Source organism: Colias philodice, chromosome 5, assembly GCF_061535455.1.
Source record: "Colias philodice isolate Cphi_HAF_F1 chromosome 5, ilColPhil1 Martin Lab GWU primary, whole genome shotgun sequence".
Taxonomy (NCBI): domain Eukaryota; kingdom Metazoa; phylum Arthropoda; class Insecta; order Lepidoptera; family Pieridae; genus Colias; species Colias philodice.
The window spans coordinates 5,986,065-6,009,158 of record NC_143090.1 but is presented as its reverse complement, the minus strand read 5'-3'; the positions used below and the strand labels follow the sequence as shown (position 1 = coordinate 6,009,158).

Sequence of the window (23,094 nt, the reverse complement as noted above, 5' to 3'; positions counted from 1 at the left end):
GAATCGCAAAATGTGTTGGTAAGCACATAACTCGAAAACGGCTGAACCGATTTCGATAATTCTTTTTTTATTATATTCCTTGAAGTACGAGGATGGTTCTTATGTAGAGAAAACGTAAACATGTACCACGGGCGAAGCCGGGGCGGACCGCTAGTATTATATAATTTTAGACATTCAATCAGGCCAATGCGTGTAGGTATCTAACGAAACATTTTTTTCTACTGTGGCAAAGATTGAGGATAATAAGTTTCAATATGTTTTTCTTTCTTATTTAAATAACTACTGTTACACGAGTTAGATAAAAAAACTTTTACCAGTGCTATGTGAACGTTTATTGCATTCCTATCATAAGCAATTTTATTTTAATTTCATCGCTGTAAAAACAACAATGGGAAATGGCGTGAGAACCTGCATTACATATTATCTCGTAACCCTTTTGTAAGGAAATATCCATACAAATGCTATTTAAACAAGAGTGCAATGTACGTGCGGTAAACATTTAAATTGCTGTGGCTATATTTAACCAGAATAATTAAAGACACATAGAAATGTAAAATTTTAAATTTTAAGGAGGAATAGGGGGAATGAAGAACTTTTTATATGAAAATTACCTATTTTTTATAAATAAAATTCAATACGTTCCAAATAAACAGTACTATTGCGCATTGTTAGAATTGTATGGTGTTTAAGATTTAGAATTCGAAAATTTATTCGTGATCATGACCTTTACGAACGAGTCTAAAAATAGATAGGTATTATATTCTCAATTCTATTCAATAAAATAAAACACTATTATTGAAACGACTTTTGAGGATAATATCACGCGACACAGATAACTAAAGTGATTTGGACAACAAAATAGAAAAGAAAACCGGCGACGAAAACCGAAATATTTAAATGTTTTATAGTTTTAAATTTTAATTAAAATAGTATAATTACCAGGGTTGCATGATACATAAGCGGTACAGGCCGTGTCAGGTACGCCGCGAATTCCTAGAAATTGTCGTCACATTCTAAAATCTAAACTTTCTTACACCTTATCTTCAGTAAAGTTCAAAATTAAATACCTACATATCAAAATGTAATTACCGTGTCCGTGCCTAGTGCACATTAAAAATGAATTTAATAAAAACACAGTATTATACAGTGACATAATTATGTACATAACAATACCCAACCAATACCACTGACCACTCACAATAAATGTAGTTCAAAATAGAAAAAAACGCAAACAAAATCTACTCTACATTTGTACATATTTTGACATCGTCAGTTCCCCTTAAATATGGCTCGGTGGAAGAAAAAATAATAACTCTGCGCTTTGCAACCCCAAGAGCACTTAATGATGGTTGTGATTATGCGGCACCCATGATTAATAAATCAATACAATGTAAAGTGAAAATATCTCAGTCAATACAAATACAATTAGTGTTGTTGAGGTTCTGTTTTTGAAAGTTTGCGCATAACATATCGCACTTGTTCGCTAAATGCTGTTGTATAATTGAGATGTTCTGGCTAGTTACAGGACATTATTACCTATTAGTATATTATTATTAGTCTGTGCCTATATACAAACTACACACATACACACTCTATTTTGATACAAGTTTTACTACAGAAGAAAATTCACAGCTAATTTCACAAACAAAATATCGTAAAACTGAAAAATCACGAGGAACTTACTCAGCCCCCGCCTTCATAGTATCAGATTTTAGGTCAAGAGAGCTGAGCACTGAGCAGTGTAGCTGATACTTCCAAAGTCTATTCACATAAAAGGCAAATTATAACTTGCTAGGTCTTCAAAATTTAAAGTATCTTATTTTCTTAGACACATACGCAATAATATTAATTAATAACTAAAAAGCATGTAGTAACTAGTAGATAAAAATATTAATGGTGTAATAATCATCGTTTAGACCATCGCATTATCATCTTTATATATTATTTTCAATTCAACAATTAGAACTGAACAGAAGAACAGAATTATGTAAAACATATAAATAAGCAATGTAAATCACGTCATTTTTGTAGGAACACGACAAGAAGATGCGTAATCTTATATTTCTGTTTTGATCTTGCAACATTCTGATATGTAGTGCATCAGGTCATCAGGTTGGCAATCACAAAGATAACTCGCTGCACTAGATATTCACAAATAGATTTCGAAGTACCCGAAAAATGTTTTAAACCTGCATAACATTAAATTTTATCAATATTTATCAATAACATAATTCCCTTATTATGATGCATTTATCCTCATATTATGTCATAGCTATTTTAAATTTATTTGTGAAAGAAAATTTTATCAAAAGTAGGAGTTGGAAATAATGCGATAATGCATGTTTTCAGATACTAAGGGAGACATTGACTTTTCGATAATTTTTCGGCAACTAAAGTAGGTAAGATATTCTTAGAATAAACACCTACAGGCGATCTATTTATAGTGACTTTTGCACGGTCAACTGTGCTCAGGCTATAAACTGATTTAAATCTTATTGAAATGTCCTCTTTATCTAGAACATGTCTAGAACTTATGAATTTTGATAGTGAATTATATAGCAGACATCCTCGAAAATAATATAATCATATTAATTTGGTCTGCAGTGAAATTATCTACCCATGCCTGCTAGCTCATTTATGGTATTCTGCAGGACTATCCTTCATTTATAAAAATATCGGTCAGTCCTTTTCAGAGGAGTTCGGTGACACGACATTTTGACGACTATCATGGAGATTGTATGTACGTATGTAATGCGTACACAAAGCAAGAAGTAGAGCCAGTAGAGGCATTTACATACTCATATATTTGGGTGAAGCAGTTAGAGATATCTAATATGCAATAAGATGGTTCGATTAATGGATCTGTTTTTGATGAATAATTAATTGTTACTACAATAAGTACCTATACTGTTAAGCGACATTCTGGCTCAAAATAGTCGTAAAAGAACAAAACTGTATTCATTACATCATCAAACTTGTTTTATAATTACATATTCATCACATAATATATACCTAGGTAGTATATAATTAATATTATTTTAAGTTTGTACGTACCAACAAATAAAATTGTAATTAGACAGTTTAGACTTATTTTATTAATTACTAATACAATAGGTAGGTACATATAAAATTTAATGAAATTTAACGTACCAATAATGATATAATATCGAATGAACTTTTTTCTCTAAAAAATTAGAAAATTCGGAGCTTATATGACAATGAAGATAATCAAGAATCACTCCCACATAGAACGTAGAGACAGGATGCAGCACTTAATGCACTAATCAGTTAACACGTAATAAAAGCGTTTTGATGAAAGAGTTCCTTTTATTTTTTCCTTAGAATGAGTGTCGTGTCGTGATTAATTATTTTATTACCTACTTAAAAAAGTATAAATATAAAATAAAAAGAAGGATTTCCCGTACCGGGAATCGAACCCGAGCCTCCTGGGTGAAAGCCAGGTATCCTAGCCACTAGACCATACGGGAGATGAAGGTTAACGCAAAATAAATACGGTAAATATTTTGCGATAATATTAGACAGGTATAATGACGTACGTACCTCATTTATTTATTAGATAGGTTTAGGTTTTGGGTTCAACTGGGTTCAACATATTTTGTATGGTACTTTTATTGTTGTAAATAATAAACTGCAACAACTAGATTTGATCAAATTTAATAAATCTAGTTTTATTTTTCGAATAGTTGTCATACGAGTTATTCCCCTTAATTTAAACTTTTGTGGGGATAAAACCGGATTCTGTCATATTATTATTTATTACCTTTGAGGTCTAGAAATAATATTTTTGCCTTATTACACTTAATAATTCAGTGATTTGTATTTTTTGTCCATTAATCCAATACGTAAATCAAAAGAATAGGTGTCTTTGTCATCGTTTATTTTTTTAATATTTCTTAATTATAGGTACCTAGGTAGGTATATCAATTTTTCTTCAATTTAACTTTTCACAAGGAAATTAACTGTCTGATGCACAAGTCTGAACCGCTGATACTTAAGGCACTGTAGAGCATAGGTTTTTGTTCTAAAAACAAAGCATGAGCTAGGAAGACAAATAGGGGATGGAAATACCTATGCATGGAGCCGGGAGACACAATGTTGCACATAGTGAAAAAGTGAGAAAGGTTTTCACATAATTTCCTCATTGAGTTTGCTAACAAACACGAAGTTTAATTGATAAGAAACTTGTATACCTACCTACTTTCCTTACAAAAAAGACGGGTTGCACTCCGGGAGTGCCGGCAGAAGTGAAAACTTGATTATTAACGTTGAGCATGTTTGATATTTTGGAATGGTATCCGTCTTACGCTTTTTCAATCAGGTCACGTGTCCTGACGCGAGTTTAAGATTTTATACCCATTACAGAAAAAGTGCTCAACGCCGCTAAAGAAGTTTTCACTTCAAAAAACAAAATCTAGAACATACGTGTACTAATCAAAGTTTAATTACTTGTTTTATAAAAACCTGGCTAAGGTGACATTATCATAATGGGCTGTCTACATAAGCTAGGTAATAAATCGTGTTTCTTACAGAATAATATCATAAACCGGTGCTTGTTTGATTTTTTTTTTCTATGTTTTAGAAGTAAATACCTATATACCAAAATAAACATGACATTGTATAACATATTTTAAAGCATATTTTAGCTTATGATAAGCACTTATCGTATAATTCGTTTTTGTGATAAATGTTAATCTTATATTTATGTTTATATTATAGGTAAACCTAGTATTTATGTAATATTTAGAACATTTTATTTACCTGCGTTATGTTTGTCCTCCGGCTTTTTGTTGATAGCCGGCGATTCGTTTACTTGAGCCATGATGTAGGTTTATTTTTGCAACTAAACACCTGCAAATAATACAAATAATATCTAATATATTTTATATAAAATTTATTTAGTTAAATAAACGATTTTTATATCGTTGCGAATTTTTACGCAAAACCAACCTTGGATTAATAATTAATGAGCGTTTTGTTGATAAAACAGGTAAGACCTACGTAGGTACCTACCTACATTTTGATAATAATTGTTAACTATTTACATTATCATGTAAACTGTGTAAGCCGGTGATAATTGTTGAAAAATAACAGAACAATGCAAATTAAAGATGCAAGTATTTCAACTTTGTAAACAAATGAGAGGAAGACGCCAATAAATATGCGTGACAAATAATATGTTCGTAGTAAATATATTTTAGAGACACCTAGTATATGTTTATTTATGTAAAAGAACATAATTTTGAGTTATCTAAAAAAATATTTGCGCATAATATTCATAATACTTACTTTAAGAAATACAAGTAGATGCCAAAATACACGCACTTTATCACCAATCAGTTATCACTCACTTCGTAAACACAATAATTTTAGATCAACCAGTCGAACACCAGCGAACGAGATTTGAATACTGCGCGGAGATTCTACTAAACAGAGCCGGTACAAAGGAGTGTTGCCAGTTCTAAGACACAAAATCTACCTATTTTGAAACATTTAATCGCAAATCAATACTTTGTAATCACAGTAATGGATCTGTAATTTTTGCTTCTATGTATTTTTATATTAAATACATGTTAATAAATAGAATAAGGTTTTACTATTATAATTTCGACTTCTATAGATTTTAATATATTAGGTATTGTACTCAAAATTCAAATTACAATATTGTATTGAAAATTAAAGGTGCTATTTTATGCTAATATTCTTGATTTGTACAAGTTGTATAAATCAAGAATAATAGCATAAAATATCATTAATGTAGATACATTCTTAATTATACTTCCTAGCTGTTAAATATAAGAATATAAATACTCATACATTATTTAGTATTTATTATTAATTTGTATTTAACTAAAAAATAAATATATGTATTTTACGATTTTTTTTACAGAAGTTTCAAATTATGCACTACTTGTGCACGGTTTGGGATCTTATTTACATCTAGCAATATTTTCTCCCAGCTTCTGACGCCTAGCTACTCGCCTAGCTACGAACTACGACGATCTTAGCCGACTTGAGGCGAAGTGGTTATTGATGCCGCCAAAACATTTTCAACATTTTCCCCGCCATTTTCTTCATCATACAGCTGTAGGTTCAATTCAAAAGGGTCAAAATTTCATTGTTACTGAATTCTCTAGCACTATTAATTATCATCGATTTGCTATGTATCATTAAAATTATCAATAAAATATGTTTTATCTTCCGTTACTAATGGTACTACTTAGGTACCTAGGTGTTAATTAAAATTTAAATCAAACAATGATCAAATTCTTCAACCTATGGTTAAAACTATAAAAAATAAAAATAAATAAACTAGTAAGTTGTTTTATTTGATTATTCCGTTTTATGCGGAACTGTTACTTTATCTTTCTCTAACTTCTACCTAAAGCGATTATAAGAATTACACGTCTTGCCTTCTACATCTTTGAACCTGAGGATCAATTAATGAAAAAATATATAGGTGTTAACGTTGAGTACTTCAATAACAGACATATATAAGAATTTCAGGAATAGTAAAACTTTATTTTTAATAGTAAGGCGGACTGATTTTATAAAGGTTCATTGAGGGTTCATTTATTGTAATTTGAAAATTGATTGGATGGGGTCTGGTGAATACCCGACCAATTACTACAAGTTACATTATATAGTGACTAATTGGTAACTATGTACTTAATTGATATTCACTTACATTTACGTAGTAACTACAATACCTATTTGAATTAAGTCATCAGTGCTTATATTTTGAAAACTATTCAGGATGCTCAAGTGAATGTTTTTGTTTTATAAATTATAATCCAGAGGTTGTGGGTTCAATCTCTATTACGTTTACGGGAAAAATATTATGTGGTAAACTGTAGGTTCTGGATGCTCCAAACTTCTAAGTCTAGAGTTTAGTTGACATATATATGTAAATATTTTAGTTAAGTATAATGAATGGGTAGGTAACTCAATATATTTATAGTAGATATTAAAATGCTTTAAAAAAAATAAAAGAATAGAAAAAATTCGGTCGTGAAGATCCGATTAGGAAAATGATTTAAGTTTACGTTTAAAATTTCTGTATACAGAAAAGTATTCAGGATCTTCACGACCGAATTTTTTCTATTCTTTTATTTTTTTTAAAGCATTTTAATATCTACTATAAATATATTGAGTTTTATTAATGGTATAAATTTTTTGAGCATATGGGTAATAAAGCCTGCAGGTACCTATAAGCGTATACGTAGTATATTATTATTAGTCTGTGCTATAAGTATACTTACGCTAACATGGTTCAAATCGCAGTCACATATTACAATAGTGTCCCAGTTATGTTTTCAAATAGTAATTGCTTTCTTATCTTTATTTTTTAAAATTCTATTCTTGTTAAAATAATGAGCAATTTAAATTATCATTTAGATATGTCGAGTATGTAAATAGAAAATACAAGATAACTTTAGGTAATCTTTTTTTAATACGGCTCATGCAAAAGTGTATAAGAGAATTCGATTTCAATTTTGTAAAATGTATTTCCACTGTCACTGTTTTATAATTTTCTTACTTCTAATTAACTTTCATTAACTATGGTAAGCATTTTGGTAACCAAGTAAAAATTCAAAGAATAACAAAGAACTACGCACATACAGACAAGATGGAACGTTTTAATATTTTATTATAAAATAGTTGTGGTTTGTTTTTTTTTTATTTTGTAATTATAAACTTAATAAATAATAATAAATTTAAAATGACACGTACAAAGCGCGTTTACAGTGCTCGACATTTAATATTAAATATGTACATTCATTGAGAGTTTGTTGTACAAGATGTTGAATCGTATAAAAAGGTACAGTCCGTATTGTATGATGGTGAATACGGCGGTCTGGTGACACGGGGGCTGGCGCGGATGCGTCTGAGCACGAGATCTTAGGCTTGCGCAGGCGCCTCTGCTGCTTTTTTCGGAGCTTCCGCCGTTTTGGGTGACCAGCCTTCAACCATTTTTTTGAGGAAAGCTGCAAAAACGATATATGTTAGCTGATGTTTTAATGTTTGTTTCCAGTTCAGTGTGATCATGGCAACTTCAATTACCTACAGTCTAAAGTGAAAATATTTTTTTTTATTATTAAACTTGTCTTGCAATCTTATCATCCCTAACTTTTCCAAACATTAAACCAAAAATCCTCTATAATGTATTATATACTACCACAGAAAAAACTAAAACAAGTAAAAAGCAAAATTGAAATTGTGTACCAAAATATTAAGCTAAGTATTTAATTTAACTATAAATTAAAAAATTCTTTGATCCTATTTATTATTGTCCATGACCACCCTGAAATATCCAAGCCCAGCTGCAAAATGAATCAACGCAATTTCAAAAGTGTTTCACTTAACAATGTAGTACACTGAATGCTTTTCACATTTACTCTACGCCACTGCGCGATACAAACAGCTAAAAGCTGACTCATTCAATGCAACTGCGCTGAAATTCAAATACGACACCGACACATCAAAAGCCACATTTAAGACGAAAATTTTGCCAGAGGTTTTAACATTAAGCATATTATTGCAGTAGAAAGCTGGTTCACGGAATATGAAGCGTAATTTTGCTAGAAGCATCATGTTGTTTTGCATTGGCGCCATCGTCGATTGACTTACGATCTTATAACTAAAGATTTGACGACAGGTACGTCCTCTACGCCATCACCTTCTTCAGGAATGCTGTAAAGGGACAACACATGATGAAGGGCACACACACATTCAGTAACTACAAAACGCATCCGTCTCAGTGATGCTCACAAAAGTCACATTTTTGTTTGTAATATATACCTACATAGAATAGATTTATACTTTATAGGAACGAAACTAAGAATAACAATCAAACTATAAATAATCAAAACGAATGTAAGTACCAAATTAACTACAGCTTCAATATTAGGTACCTTGCAAATTGAACTAAATTGATATATCTTGAATTATTTTTATACATGAGAATTTATAAATATTTAAGACATTACTTTAGCGTGAATTTTAACAACAGTTTTGCGAATTTAATAGATAAGAGTATTTGAATCCTCGTACGAGGCCTGCGTTTGCAGTGAGAGCAAAAAATGGTAGGGCAGATAATAAATTTTGTATTTGTGTATAGGGAAATTGCAACGACTATAAATAAATTAAATTAAATGGTAATCTTGTCATTACTCATATATGATTTTTAGGCATATTTAATCTTAATCATGTCGTGTACCTAATATGTATTAAGTGTATGGAATAATAGGAAACCATATTTAAAAATGACGTCACTAAGGATCACACAAAACTTCGAGATCTCAGTTCTATGAGACTCATACAAAATATATAAACATGGGGATAAACATTGTTCTTAGTCCAGATGAACATATATCAAAAATATTGAGTATGTACATATTATAGGTTTTATAAATGTAGAATTATAGTCTTATTTAATCTATCTACAAAAAGGGAAACTTCTAAGGTACAAAATCAGTCTACTGTTCTAACACCCTCTATACTTACATGCATATGGGATCATGCCGTCATCGTCTTCAGGGTCCATGCAGTCCTTTGTGACTTCCGCTACTTCTTCATCATTGAGTTTCTCACCTGAAGTATTTGTAATGTTATAAATAGGATATATATTTAAGGTTTTAAGTAGTAAGTTATCAGAACATTATAATCCAAACGAACGACTTGAAATCATTAGGGGTGAGACGTTTTGTATCCCATTAAAAAAACTAAAATTTATTTAAATTATTAAAATAAAAATTATTATTATTATAAATTATTAAAATTTATTTTTATTTTTTGTATTAAAAAAAACTAAAATTTTTGTATCTCAGGAAAATAAAATACATCTCGTTTTGTTTGTCAATTGTAAGAAAACTGATACAAATATTCTGTGGTTGTTTAAGCTACCTACGTATTTTTAAAAACAAAAACACAAACCTAAGGCGAGGAGTGTGTGCGTCAGCTCAGCAGCAAGCATAAGACCATTTTCATTCTTGTCGTACAACTTCAGACATTCTAAGAAGTCTTCGTAGACACCCTGGTCTTTGTCTTTCTTGCACTGGGCGTAGATGGGAAGGAACTCTTCAACCTGAAATATTTTTATGTTTATTTATTCTTAGGTACCTACATCATAGACGATCTTATTAATTGATTTTTCGTACTCCTTACTAAATAGATCTGTTCGAATATGCTGAAAATTGTAAATTAGATGTGTTAAAATAATCATTGTTTTGTTTATAGCATTCTTCTGTTTGAAAAGAATACTTACTCTACTTTTATAAACCTACTTAGTTTGTTCTTAAAAGATTGATAGATCCTGACAAAAAATATGTACCGAAAGCTGCTTCTCGCCCTTCTTCTTGGTGCCACCGAGTTTCTCGATGGTTGCCAGTGTGGGGTTGGAGTTGAGCGCCCTCAGGACGTCACCCAGGTTGTAGGCGTCGATTTTGCCATTACCGGTAAAATCGTAGATGGAGAAGGCGAAGGATGCCCCTGTAATTCAATTAATGTTATAATACCCTCTCTAGTTCATAGTATGGAATTGCAAAACTACGTAAATCAACTAGTTAGTTGAACCTGCATGTAGCATGGGTAGTTCGGATGATACAGCTTCCGCTCCAAAGTGAATTAAAACGATATCACGGTATTTTATATTATCTGTGGTATAGTAATAAAAGTCAAAGAAGTCGAAGCGACTAGAAAAGCTAAGTTAATTCAGGTATAGAAAATTATATAGAGTCGTGGGCGACGAGATTCTTTTCTTCCAGTTGCCGATTTGTTCACGGTAAATCTATGAGTCATCGTCTATTAATAAATTCGATTGTATACGTCCCACATTCGATTACATGAAAGTTTATCTAAACTTTTTCCGGCATGAATGAAAATATCAGAAATTAAATTAAAACTTCAGAAATAATTTGAAAGATCATAAATTTAAGTTGAAGGTTTCAAAATTGCTAGACTGGTTTGTACTGTATTATCCGATGACCTTGATATTGATAGTGATTATTAGAATTAACATTAATATTATTACATACTTCAATACCGGACATAGTAAGGAATGTTCAATCATTCAGTACATTTGGTGCCAAAACACGGCGCTTTGGGCAGTGAAATTCGAGCGGAGTTTCTCTGTTTGGGCGGGCGGTATAGTTGGATCACGTGACGCAAGAAGATAATTTTGGAACGCAGCGCGCGCGCATTGTAATCGCGTCACTGTAGCCGGCATTACATAGCAACGCGAACCTTTTATGAGAAACTGACATAAACCGTGCTATACTTAGCTGATACGATGTCACAATTATTATATACGTTTATATAATTCGACTGTTATGATACTAAAACACTATGCTATTAATGAATGAATATTTGTACTATTATGTACTTGTTAGTCATACAATTTTAGTTTAAACACTTATTTTAAATTAAAAATGGTTTTGCAGTCACAACACATAGTTAAAGGTTAGATATTAAATTATTAGACAATAGCAGGTTCTATAAAAATTTGAAATGCAATACTCACTTTCGATGTCGTTTTTGCTGAGGTCGCTCTGAAAATAACCAAATATTTCTTGTTATTCTATGATCTTAAGGTGAGTTAGTATGTATGTGTGTGGATGAAATTGTTGTGTATTGCATCACTGCACTTTGTGTAGGTTCTGTGAAGAGTATCTCGATCTCGAAGATACCATGTTGGGTTGTATCACTATTCGATTGGCACATCACTGTTAAATTCGATAATTAGACGCACACGGATTTCCGGTCAGCGGAATTGTATTAAATTATCACGTATCATTTGTGCACTTTGTGTTTTTATGAACAGTCCAATTCTACACTGAACTCCTTTTCACTATTTCACTGCTGGATGACTCACCATTTTGTGTGGTGTTAGTTGGTTCCCTCCCGGTCTTCACTGGCAGACGTTCAGACAAGAAGTGGAGCTTGGAAACTTTTCACTTGACTGTTTTAACTGGCTCAGATGGCGCTCACGTCTGGATATTTGAGATTTAGCCCAGGAGTCCGCGAATGTTCTATTTTCGGAGGAGTTGAACCATGCCCACGGCGTTCTCAGACACGTAAAGCTTCGCCGAGTGGAAGCAGGATAGAAATAGTTTTCACACATACATCAAACTATCATAACGAGCTGAAGCCAATCCTAATGGTAAATCTACTTTTACGTTAAACTATTTCGATCGTATCTATGTCATACTAGGTACCTATATAATGAATACGAAAGGTGTGAAGTATTCTTTATTTGTTTATGCTAATTACATATGCGGAAACTACACCGCAAAGAAAAAAATAAAAATATTGAATTATATTTTTATTGCAAAAAAACGAGCTGTCAATAAGAGTAACCAATCATAAAATGTAATTTTAAGAGTTTTCGTTTTCATTAAAATCCATTTTCGAAGAAAATTCTTTCCATTGGGCGGAATGAACTAGAGCCTCATTGACGGTATTGAACTTCCAAACTACGGATCTTGATGGAGAGGGTGTCCTTAGATGACGTTGATCAAGTAGACTAGCTGCTCGACGTCGTGCATCAGGCGATAGAGGACAAATCCCCCGAATTGATCCATGCATTCGAGAATCCTGTAAAAGTAGAAGGACAATTATCCTTGACGTACCAGTTATTTCTAGTGGAGAACGACGAAAATACTAGATCTGGTATGGCATAATGCTAATCACATGTTCACAATCTTAAAAAAATCAATGATACTTAAGTGGAATACCTGCCTACGTAATACCTAACCGTAGGTACCCTATTAGTACACATTTTCTGTTTGATTCATACATTTACTTTTTATTTAACTTAAGCGTGATATTAACTGGTACAGTATTATCCGATCATATCGTAAAAAGAAAAACGTATGTATCGTAAAGATATTTATAGCCAATGAGTCACCTGACGAACAGTGATCGACAATTATAGGGACGACAGAAAATAAATATTAGTGACTTGAACACTTCTTTATAATTTATATTAAATTTACCGCATAAATGTGGGTCAAAAGTGTTTCTTATGCTAAAGGGTACATACATACATACATACATATCATTTAGAACAACACATACATATTTTCTCTGTGCTTACGTTTGTCACTGAATTCCTCCTTAACTGCTGAACCGTTTTAAATGTTATTCGAGTGGATTCCACGATGGTTTAGATTTACAATTCGAACGCGAAGCCGCGGGCAAAAGCTAGTATCTGTTCAAACTTGTTGATCTACGTTTATATTTTAATCTCACCCTGCGTTTGCCGTGCAACTTGCGTCTCCACCACCACCCTCGCAGGCAAGACAAGAGCCTCGCTCCTTGAGAACGACAGCGGCGGACTAAGCTACTTTTCTTAGAGCCAAGGCCCGAGCTGGATACTCCCGATATCGCAGCTAATTCCTTGTTTTTCTGGAAAAGAAAATTACCTTTAAAACTGTCGAATACTTTAAAAACTGCATAGTATGTAAAGTATTGAATAGGTACCGCTTCTCTTTCCTGTGGACAATTATCGCCAGCAGATCCTGCAGCCATAAGCTCAATTTCATGCATTGATAGTCCTTTAGGATCTTGAAGAACGGGTTCTTCATCATCAGAGTATTGTTCGCAATCACCTAGATAAATAATATTATGCCAATTTTGTAGAGAAGATATTTCTTATGCATTGAGTTTACATTAATTTATGATGATGATTTTTATTCACAAGTAATCAATGCATTCATCATGCTACTATTAGCTTACTATTTATTACTTACGATTTAATGTTAAATAGGCATTTTCATATGAAGCTATATCATGTTTATATGTTGTTTCATTGTTGTTAATGTCCTTAAAATAAATAAAATGAGTGTTAAAATTATTTGTCTATATTATCATTAATCTTATAGTTTACAAAGTAAGTAAAAGTAATATTAAATGTATGTGCCTGCTGTAAGTCACTGCTATCGGTTTGATGAACTTCTACATCACGTAAAGGTAACTCTCCTTCCTCATATTCATCAGCGGCTGCATCAGTCAAAAAGGAATAACTGGATGTTGTAGTTTCCATGGACGACTTCGCTCTATCATCATTTATAGAAAGTTCTTGGCCAGACACATAATTTAAAGCGGATTCAACAAAGTGATCCATCATTTTCTTCATCGCATTTGTAATTACATCGTGTGGTTCCAGTTTGTCTTGCATTAGAACTGGTTCACTGAAACTCATATCTCGCTCGACATCGCTCATATCAAATAGATTCGTGATGAACAATGATGTTGATTTCGATTCATCTGTATCAGCCTGAAAAGATTGCATATATTTACTTCATTTTGTTAAAATATTTTAAGCACATCGCTATAGACAATGTTAGTTATAAACATTATATTGTCTTTATTTCTCTCAGAAAGCTTCTTGATCACGTATTCATTTTATATTACATATAAATAAACTAAATTAAATGTATACGTCATTTTGGAGTCCAGCCAAGATTTTAACATGTTCATTTAACTTACTGTAAATTCTTCATCCCCTTGGCCTATTAGAGAATGGTCGTTGACATTTGCGGTATTACCTATAATTTATATTTATTTATTTTATAATGTTACTATAATACCTAATAATAGAACAACAGCATAAAAGGTTTAAAACTTTACCTAAAGCTTTTTGCGGCGTAGATGTCGCAATTTTACTCGGAGTTTTATGCAATTTATTTTGGTTTTCTTCTTTGTTTTTGGTGGCAAAAACAGGTTCCAACTTTTGTTCTTTTTCATAGGTCTCATTTAGACTATAATTTTTTATCTTCTTCAAGCCTGATACATATTGCCACGGCTGACCTAAAAAATAATGAATATTTTGGTACATAGGTATTGTATATTTTGTTGTCTCTAAGTTTTCTAATAGAAATTTATAAATATTGGATAAGTGTATCATATTGTACCAGAATCATGTGCAGCGTTGGCAATAACATAGGCCTCATCAAGGACCTGACTTACTAGATGGACCGCTAACAATGTAGCCATGCGTGGATCGCAATGCAAATCTTTTTCAACTGAAAAACGAAAACCAAGATTATTCATTTTATAATAGGTATGTAGGAATGTACAAGGGAATACAAGGAAATTCCTACCATCCTTATTAGTCATTTCTTTGTAGTTAAATTTGCTTTAATTTCACTTCCAATCAGATTATGTGTCAATTTGATATAAGATAGTCTTTGTAGATAGAGTCATTGAATTTATTTGTGGCCTAACATTTAAAAAGAAAAAGTAAAAAGTTTGCATCAATTAAATAATAAACTAATGTGTAAACCTTAGAGTGTAAACATGGTGTAAACTATCATAGGATAATTTCATTTCGTTGGAATTAGTGTAAATAAACAGTATCTAAGTACATAATAAACATAAATAGATTAACCATTCGATAACTAGGTGATTGCATCGCCTGTCACAATCGACCCATATTTGGTTCGTGCACTATAAAAATATCCATTTTACGTGATTAAACTACTGGCACTGCCTGTTGATAAAAGTAAGATTTATAACAACAACACGGATAATACGGAATTGAAAAATTAATCAATTATTCGGAGGTATTTATACCTAGGTATACTATTTAATAAAATAGTACACTATGCTTGCTTCCTTATTGATACATCAGATCATGAAATACATCTTCAGAAAATAATTACTCAGTACCAGATAAACATTCTATAGGTACTTCTAACCTAATGTAAAATAATGTTTTCACAAAAACATTTTTCATAGAAAATAACCAAGCTATTTCGGTACCGCCCAGCCAATAGCAATCCGAGTATTATTCAGCCTCGAACTATTTTAGAATGTTTCTCGATTGTACTCAGTTATCTCAATATTATACAAAAAATCTTGGCTTTGCAATCATTGATTATTGAAAATAAATTCAATGTGTTAAATTGTATCTCACCCTCTAGCCACTATCTATCATTATTCATCTATCCAATAAGATATATAAGCTTCTTGCATCTATCAAATTATGTACAAAGTACTACTTTACTAACATTATAAAGAGGTAACATTTGTGACATTGCATAGATCTCTGCTTGATCTCTGCATCTACAGAACTGGTTTACTTTTTTACCAATATAATGCCTATTTATGAATTTGATGGGTTAATTCGTTTTTGGCTTTGGTCAACCCGGGCTACCCGAGGCAAGAGGTTAATTACCGATATTTTCAGAAAATTAAATGAGTTTCTTACGGCTATATATCTATAGATAAGATAACTATAATTTAATTTAGGAAAACCTAATCACAGAAGAGCTTCTGATTTTTAATTGATAAACATTTTGAACCGTTTCACTTCTCGATATTTGTTTATTTCATGAATAGGCTACCTAATGGAAATGGTACCTAATGTCGACCTGATATATATAAACTAAAGCGTAATTCTTTTAGTGGAAAACAATCTATAAAGTAGGAAACGTTTATTGACGCCACTCCCAAGTCCCAGTGCCTATTTATAAAGTAAATTGTTCGCGACAATGTAAACGCGACGACATTTTATTTCACTCCTGTTAATAATTCTGGTGATAGTGATTGTTTACAACCAATTACTTTTCACTAATGGATACAGTACAAGACTGTCAATAATTACTTAATTTATTTTATTAAAATGAATGCAGTTATAATTCAAAGCATGGGATTTAATAATTGAAAATTAATTATCTTTTCGAATCTTATCTAATAAATTACAGCCTTATAAAAATCGTCAGAACTTCAACATAAATAATGTGCAGAATGCGAGTGGATATCTATATAGTGCATACGCATACGCAAGCATGTGCATACGCTAGATAAAGAACCGGTAAAGTTACACAAAATTCTAATGAAATATCAAACAAGCCTAGGCTTATTGATTTTTATTATCAATACGTTTCATAGCTCCCTTTAGACAAATTAATGAAAGAACGATTTGAAGGACGATACAATAATATAATTAAAGTACGTATGGGTACCTACCTAAACTTATCAGTAAGCTCTAATAAAGTAGGTGCTTATAATTTAATTGCTGGTAGAATGCCTAAGATCTGATCACAACATTTTAACTCAAACTCAAACTCATTTTGAATTTGACTTAAAAATGTTGTTAAAATTTTAAAATAACCAATTGCAATAGGTGAGTTATCTGAGCTTTTATTTTGTTTTTCTTTTCTCATTCAAATATTATATGAATGAGTATTTTTATGTAACATAATGGGAAGACGGCCCATAATTGCATACTATAAAAACCCTTTAAATGTAGCCAATATGTATTGATCCTTACTAACAAGCAAAAACCTCCGTTGTCATCATAACCCAGTTCACAAGAACAATTATTGGAAACAAAAGCTTTGAAGATAATAGCCGTGCTAAAGTACCATCCACCCACAGTGTAGCGGAGGCACTGAATATCAGTTGACTACGAAACTTCCATCAAGTCGTTTCCATGACGACGAGAGGCTGCAGCTTCGCAGGTTACCGCGCAGAGATCGATTAAATCTTATTTTAGGGCTGCCGCTACCAACAAAACCGAGTATATGTATTTGATTGCTCTCGTAAATATTCCCATTTATAAGTACCTAGTTCGGAAGGCCTAATAGGTTTTACATTTTGGATGAAGGCAAAACTACTATAGAAAAAACTTGACATAAAGAAAAATTAAGGTCAAACTTTGTTCGATCATAATGTTTATTTTTTTAATATATATATACCTGTGATATATACCAAGTGTTAACCCTAGATATGAGAGGGTGAGTTCGCAAGGCTCATTCAGCTGAGCTTTCCCCAGCGGTGCGCTTGTTTCTCCTTCGCCGCCCTTGTTACTGAAAAGTGGTTCAGATATGTAAACAGCGACATACGTGGTAATTTGTGATAATATTTCCTATTTATTCTCAAATGTTTGTGGGTGAAGAGTATGTAAGAGCTTTTGACCAACGTAAGTTGCTTATTATTATATTTTCTAGGTAATAAATGGTAATAATAATAATGGTAGACTACTTTTCCTATTTCAATTAATTATCTTATATTACATAGTTCAACAAAAGCGTAAAATTTAGGTACTAAGCTAATAATTATTATATTTTCTTCGTAACTTTACCGAATATATCAATAACGATAATTAACAGTAAACTTTTTAAAATGTTGACGTACCTAAGTAGATATTATAAGCTAGGTAACTCTACTAGAGTTTATAGAGATAGGCTGATCATATTATTTCTTATAAAATATTATATTAACTATTCAGCGCAATGAAAATGAAAGAAATATCTGAAGATGATGCATCAAACGAAGACATTATTCCATATGCAGTACAAATATTCTTGTGGCGACAAACCACCCCATTCGTTCGGCCGAGGTTTGGAAAAGTCCACGATGCAGCTTGCATGGTAAACAATTCAATTTTGTATTACGTAGTATATGTAATGTAATACGTAAATGTTTACAAATCTGTTCACTGTCTAGACCCTCGCTTCGATGTTGTGAAATGCAATAATTGTGCATTATTTGTGCTAACTGCAGAGTTAAAAAACAGAGTGTTAAATACTGGAATTCTGAACAAATTTTGATAATCTGGACAATGGGATATTTTACAATAATAATCTTCGAAGATTGTGTTTGTAAATGTTAAAACCGATGATTTATCAATTCTTATTTATGAATTTTATTTTCGAGAAACTGAATCTATGGGATCCATACAATAACTGAATATATGCATTACAACATTGTTTCACGATGGACGTTTTGTAACCCTAAAAATAGACGTAGGTCTTCGATATTTTTTATTTTTAATTTAAGAATATGATGTAATAATAAGTAGTGTATGTAAGTAATTCATAAATACTATACATATACCTTTATAGGTATATATGTATTAGTCCTCAGTTCAATCTGAAGATTGTTTTATTATATTTTGAGTTAAATGAGTAACTAGGTACAAGGTACCTATCCTTAGCTTTTCAAATAATTGTGGATAGAAATAAGATATATTTAGAGTTAGCTACTTTGATAACTACGTCATTGTGATTTAATCGATATTCGATATTGAATAGTCAGATGACGCATTATCGTTTCGTTAGTTCAGATTTACATGCGATTCAATATTAGAATAAAATAAAAAGTCGTTTATTGCTTCTCATACACTGAAAACACATAGGTACACGTACATATTAGCACAGAATAATAACTTATAGTAGCTTGTAGTAACATCACATTAAATACAGGTAGGTACTATTACGTAGGTGTAATTTAAAACGAAATATGTAGGTGTATTTCTAGCCATGCAATCATCGAAGATTCAACCAAAATTACTAATTAATTAACTCATAAAAAATTAAAGGTTTAAATAAACATTGCAATCATATGTATCCTTTATGTTTGCACGTTTGACGTTATATGTTGTGAATTATATGCAACCGAAATATTACGTATATGTTGCTTTATTTTGGCCATAATCTTGTATTATATGTAATTATAATTCACATAACATTATTATTATTAACACGCAGTTCTGTCAACGAGCTCCTGGACACCACGTAAGTATAATGTGTAGCGCTAGCTGTATGTATGTACTATATCGATAAAATACTATTTAATTGAGTTATATTACTATTTTATTATATATTAATTAATACAATTAAAGTAGTTGTGGTCTTATAATATGATCAATTTAAAAGTTTATCTATGGAGTATCTCACGGGACGGGAACCAAGTCCCAACTCTACATTCATATTATAACATCTAGAAAAATAAGATTTGTAGGTATTTACATTACATATTATCATATAAATTATAATACCACATAATAGTAAAGTTTTTCGATCTAACATTTTTAATAGCGATGCTAATAAACATGTTAGATCTTTATTTATATATTTATTTATTTATATACTCTTTATTGCACACACAAAGTTTGACAAAATCAGGATATTATACTAAGCAATTGGCGGCTTTATTGCTTAACAGCAATTTCTTCCAAACAACCAAAAAAAATAAAAGCAGAAAGTTAATACAATTACAAAATTGGGAAGATAGTGTACACAGAAACAAAAAAGAAGACAACATATCTAAGCGTAATAGGTTAAAAGGAAAAAAAGATAACAATAATTTAAAAAAAAAAAGCAAATAAATTGAGGCAAAGATAATAAAAACAAAACACACACACACACACACACACACACAATAATAAAGGTGAGTGCATTTAAAAGAAAAATAAAAGCAGATAAAAACAAAAACAAAACAAAGAAAAAAAAAAAAATATTAATAACAGTGAAGATTAGCAGCTTTGCAAATAATGATCCTTTACCAATTTTTTAAAAGACTCCAGCGTTTGTGCTTTCCGAATACTAGTGGGTAAAGCATTCCAAAGTTGAACAGCTTTTACACTGAAAGAGGCGTTGTAAAATTTGGAAGAGTGAATTGGAATAGTTAGCATTAGGTTCTCATTAGATCGCAGGTTCAAACTCCTAGCAGATAAAAATTCAAAGTTATTTTTTAAGTAGCAAGGGATACGGGGATCAAATAGTATCGAGTACAGGAGCGAAAGGACATGGGCATTACGGCGATGGCGGATGGGTAACCATTTTAACTGCGACCGAAACGCTGTAACATGGTCATACTTCCTCAACCCAAAGACAAAACGTACAGCAAGGTTCTGCAAGCGCTCCATTTTATCGAGTTGCTCTTGGGTGAGGTTAGAAAAACACACGTCAGCATAATCCAGTATGGGCAGCATTAAGGACTGAGCCAGCATAATCTTGGTGGGAATAGGCAAAAAGTTGCGCAACCTTCTCAGACTAGATGCAGTCCAAAATATTTTTTTGCTGATATTTTTTAGGTGGACAGTCCATGACAGAGTCTCATCTATATGTAAACCTAAGTTCTTAACAGATTTCATGTAAGGCACAACAGTGCCATCAATATGGATAGGTGGTAAGGTAGTCCAGTTGATTCTGGCCACCAGACTCTGACTACCAATAATGATGGCTTGTGATTTTAATGGATTAAGCTTGAGACCATAACGTCCACTCCAATCAGATACCTTACTAAGATTATCATTGATATCATTAATTGCAATATTAATATCAATTAAAGGCGACTGTGTATATATTTGAAGGTCATCTGCGTAAAGATGATACAGGGAAGTTAGATGGGGAGTTAAAAAGTTAATAAATATAGCAAACAAAATTGGAGAGAGCACGCCTCCTTGTGGGACGCCAGCGGATATATTGCGCCATGTCGAAAAAGAATTGTCAACAAGAACACGTTGCTGACGATCAGCCAAGTAGCTCTGAAACCATCCAAGAACATCGGGAGATAAGTTTATTGACCGAAGCATGCCTAATAGTAAGTCAAAATCCACAGTATTGAAGGCATTACTAAAGTCTAAGAGCACAAGAACTGTGAGCAACTTGTGGTCCATACCCCAGCGTATATCGTCTGTTATTTTAAGAAGGGCAGTAGTCGTACTATGACCGGGGCGGAAACCAGACTGAAAAGGATTTAAGAGGGAATTTTTATTTAGGAAGGAACTTAGCTGTTGTTGGATGAGGCGCTCTAGGATTTTGGACAGAAAGGGTAGGATAGAAATAGGCCGATAGTCCGATAAGGATTTAGGAGTATTAATTTTAGGAATAGGGATAACATTAGCCTTCTTCCACATTTGAGGAAAAACACTAGATGAGATAGAGGAGTTAAAGATATGAGTTATGACAGGAGTGACGATGTCAAGGATAGGAACGATCATATTACGACTAATGCCATCCACACCAACAGAGTTTGAGGTAATGGACAATATTGCTTTCTCAACTTCACTATTAGATAAAGAACGAAAATGAAATGATGGGAAATTAGAAGAGGGTAAAGAAGATAAATAGTTTAAGGTTTTACATTTAATATTTTTATCCAAAGAGGAGGCTGGGGTAAAGTGCTGATTTAATGAGTCTAATGAAATGTCCTTAGATAAGTGACAGCTACTATCCTTACCCACCCCCAATGTTTTCAGAAACTTCCAGAGCCTGGCAGGATCACCATTTTCGACAGAGGTGTGTATGTGACGTCTCTGTGCATCTCTACAAGCTGTATTACATTTATTACGGATAACTTTATATTTATCTCGATTGCTATCTGATGGATTGATCTTATAACGAGCTTTGGACGTATTCTTTTTATGGAGAAGAGCTTTTAATTCGTCAGTGAGCCAGGGAGCAGGAAGGTGTTTAATTTTAACAGGTCTTATAGGAGCGTGAACGTCATACAGATTGACTATACAATTATTAAATATTGCAATTTTATCTTCAACAGATTCAGCCTTCAATAATACATCCCAGTCGATTTTTGAAGCATCATTGCGGAGACACTCTATATCCATTCCACCAAAACTACGCTGCATCAGAATTTTGTGCTTTAATTTAGGAAGACGGAGTCGAAAGGATAGGTAAAGAAGGTCATGGTTCGAAAAAGCATCCGCAGCACATTGGCCATGCTTAAAAACATAAGTAGGGGAAGAGGTAAGGATGAGGTCAAGTAAGGAAGGTATACAATTTGGGATGGTATGCGTAGCATTAAGAGGGAGAAGGTGGAGGTTGCACGCATCAACCAAAGTTTGTAGTCTTTTGGACCGAGAATCGTTTTTGAGCATGCAAGTATTGAGATCCCCCATACAGATTATGTGCTTGTAAATAGAAGATACATTTTCTAGGATAGTTTCTAAAGACGAGAAATAATTTACATTGAGAGAAGGACTGTAGAATACTCCGAGTAGTAGTTTGGTTGAGTTGATGCATATTTCTATAATGAGGTGCTCAGCGGCATCCGCAGGCGGGGGTTGGGCCGAGACGCTAACAATAGAGAAGGGAATACAGTTAGAAAGATATATGGCGACACCTCCCCCACCACGGCCCACTCTATCATTGCGGATTAAATTATAACCAGGTAAGGAATATGAGGATGATGATAGGCAGGGTTTTAGCCACGATTCCGAAACAAGAATTGCACTAATAACTTTTGAGTCAAAAGATGAAAGGAGGTCAGGGTAATGTGCTGGGATACTTTGAGCATTAATATGCACAATATTTAAGTTTTTAA

The 23,094-nt window shown here is 32.4% G+C and overlaps 2 protein-coding genes and 1 non-coding gene across 4 annotated transcripts; all 3 read right to left on the bottom strand.

Moving 5' to 3' along the window:
• Positions 1 to 3,416: 3,416 nt before the first annotated feature.
• TRNAE-UUC (transfer RNA glutamic acid (anticodon UUC)) lies at positions 3,417 to 3,488 on the bottom strand. The gene has a single exon. It is a non-coding gene; the product is annotated as a tRNA-Glu (tRNA).
• Positions 3,489 to 7,448: 3,960 nt separating this feature from the next.
• Mlc1 (Myosin light chain alkali) lies at positions 7,449 to 12,020 on the bottom strand. 2 transcript variants are annotated; one of them, XM_089695595.1, is made up of 7 exons: positions 11,891 to 12,018; positions 11,540 to 11,567; positions 10,352 to 10,509; positions 9,955 to 10,105; positions 9,526 to 9,612; positions 8,650 to 8,712; positions 7,449 to 8,006 (listed from the first exon to the last, which is right to left on the bottom strand). In XM_089695595.1, the coding sequence occupies exons 1-6, from the start codon at positions 11,891 to 11,893 to the stop codon at positions 8,687 to 8,689; spliced, it is 453 nt and encodes a 150-aa protein (XP_089551721.1). In that variant the 5' UTR covers positions 11,894 to 12,018; the 3' UTR covers positions 7,449 to 8,006; positions 8,650 to 8,686. The 2 variants fall into 2 exon arrangements, with proteins under 2 accessions (XP_089551721.1, XP_089551720.1); XM_089695594.1 differs by lacking the exon at positions 8,650 to 8,712 and having other exon boundaries at positions 11,891 to 12,020.
• A 126-nt stretch (positions 12,021 to 12,146) lies between these two features.
• Positions 12,147 to 22,378, bottom strand: LOC149488459 (uncharacterized). The gene is made up of 10 exons (XM_089695295.1): positions 21,998 to 22,378; positions 20,569 to 21,499; positions 14,934 to 15,044; positions 14,650 to 14,829; positions 14,509 to 14,567; positions 13,940 to 14,296; positions 13,770 to 13,842; positions 13,501 to 13,628; positions 13,270 to 13,425; positions 12,147 to 12,612 (listed from the first exon to the last, which is right to left on the bottom strand). The coding sequence occupies exons 1-10, from the start codon at positions 22,376 to 22,378 to the stop codon at positions 12,394 to 12,396; spliced, it is 2,595 nt and encodes an 864-aa protein (XP_089551421.1). The 3' UTR covers positions 12,147 to 12,393.
• Positions 22,379 to 23,094: the final 716 nt, after the last annotated feature.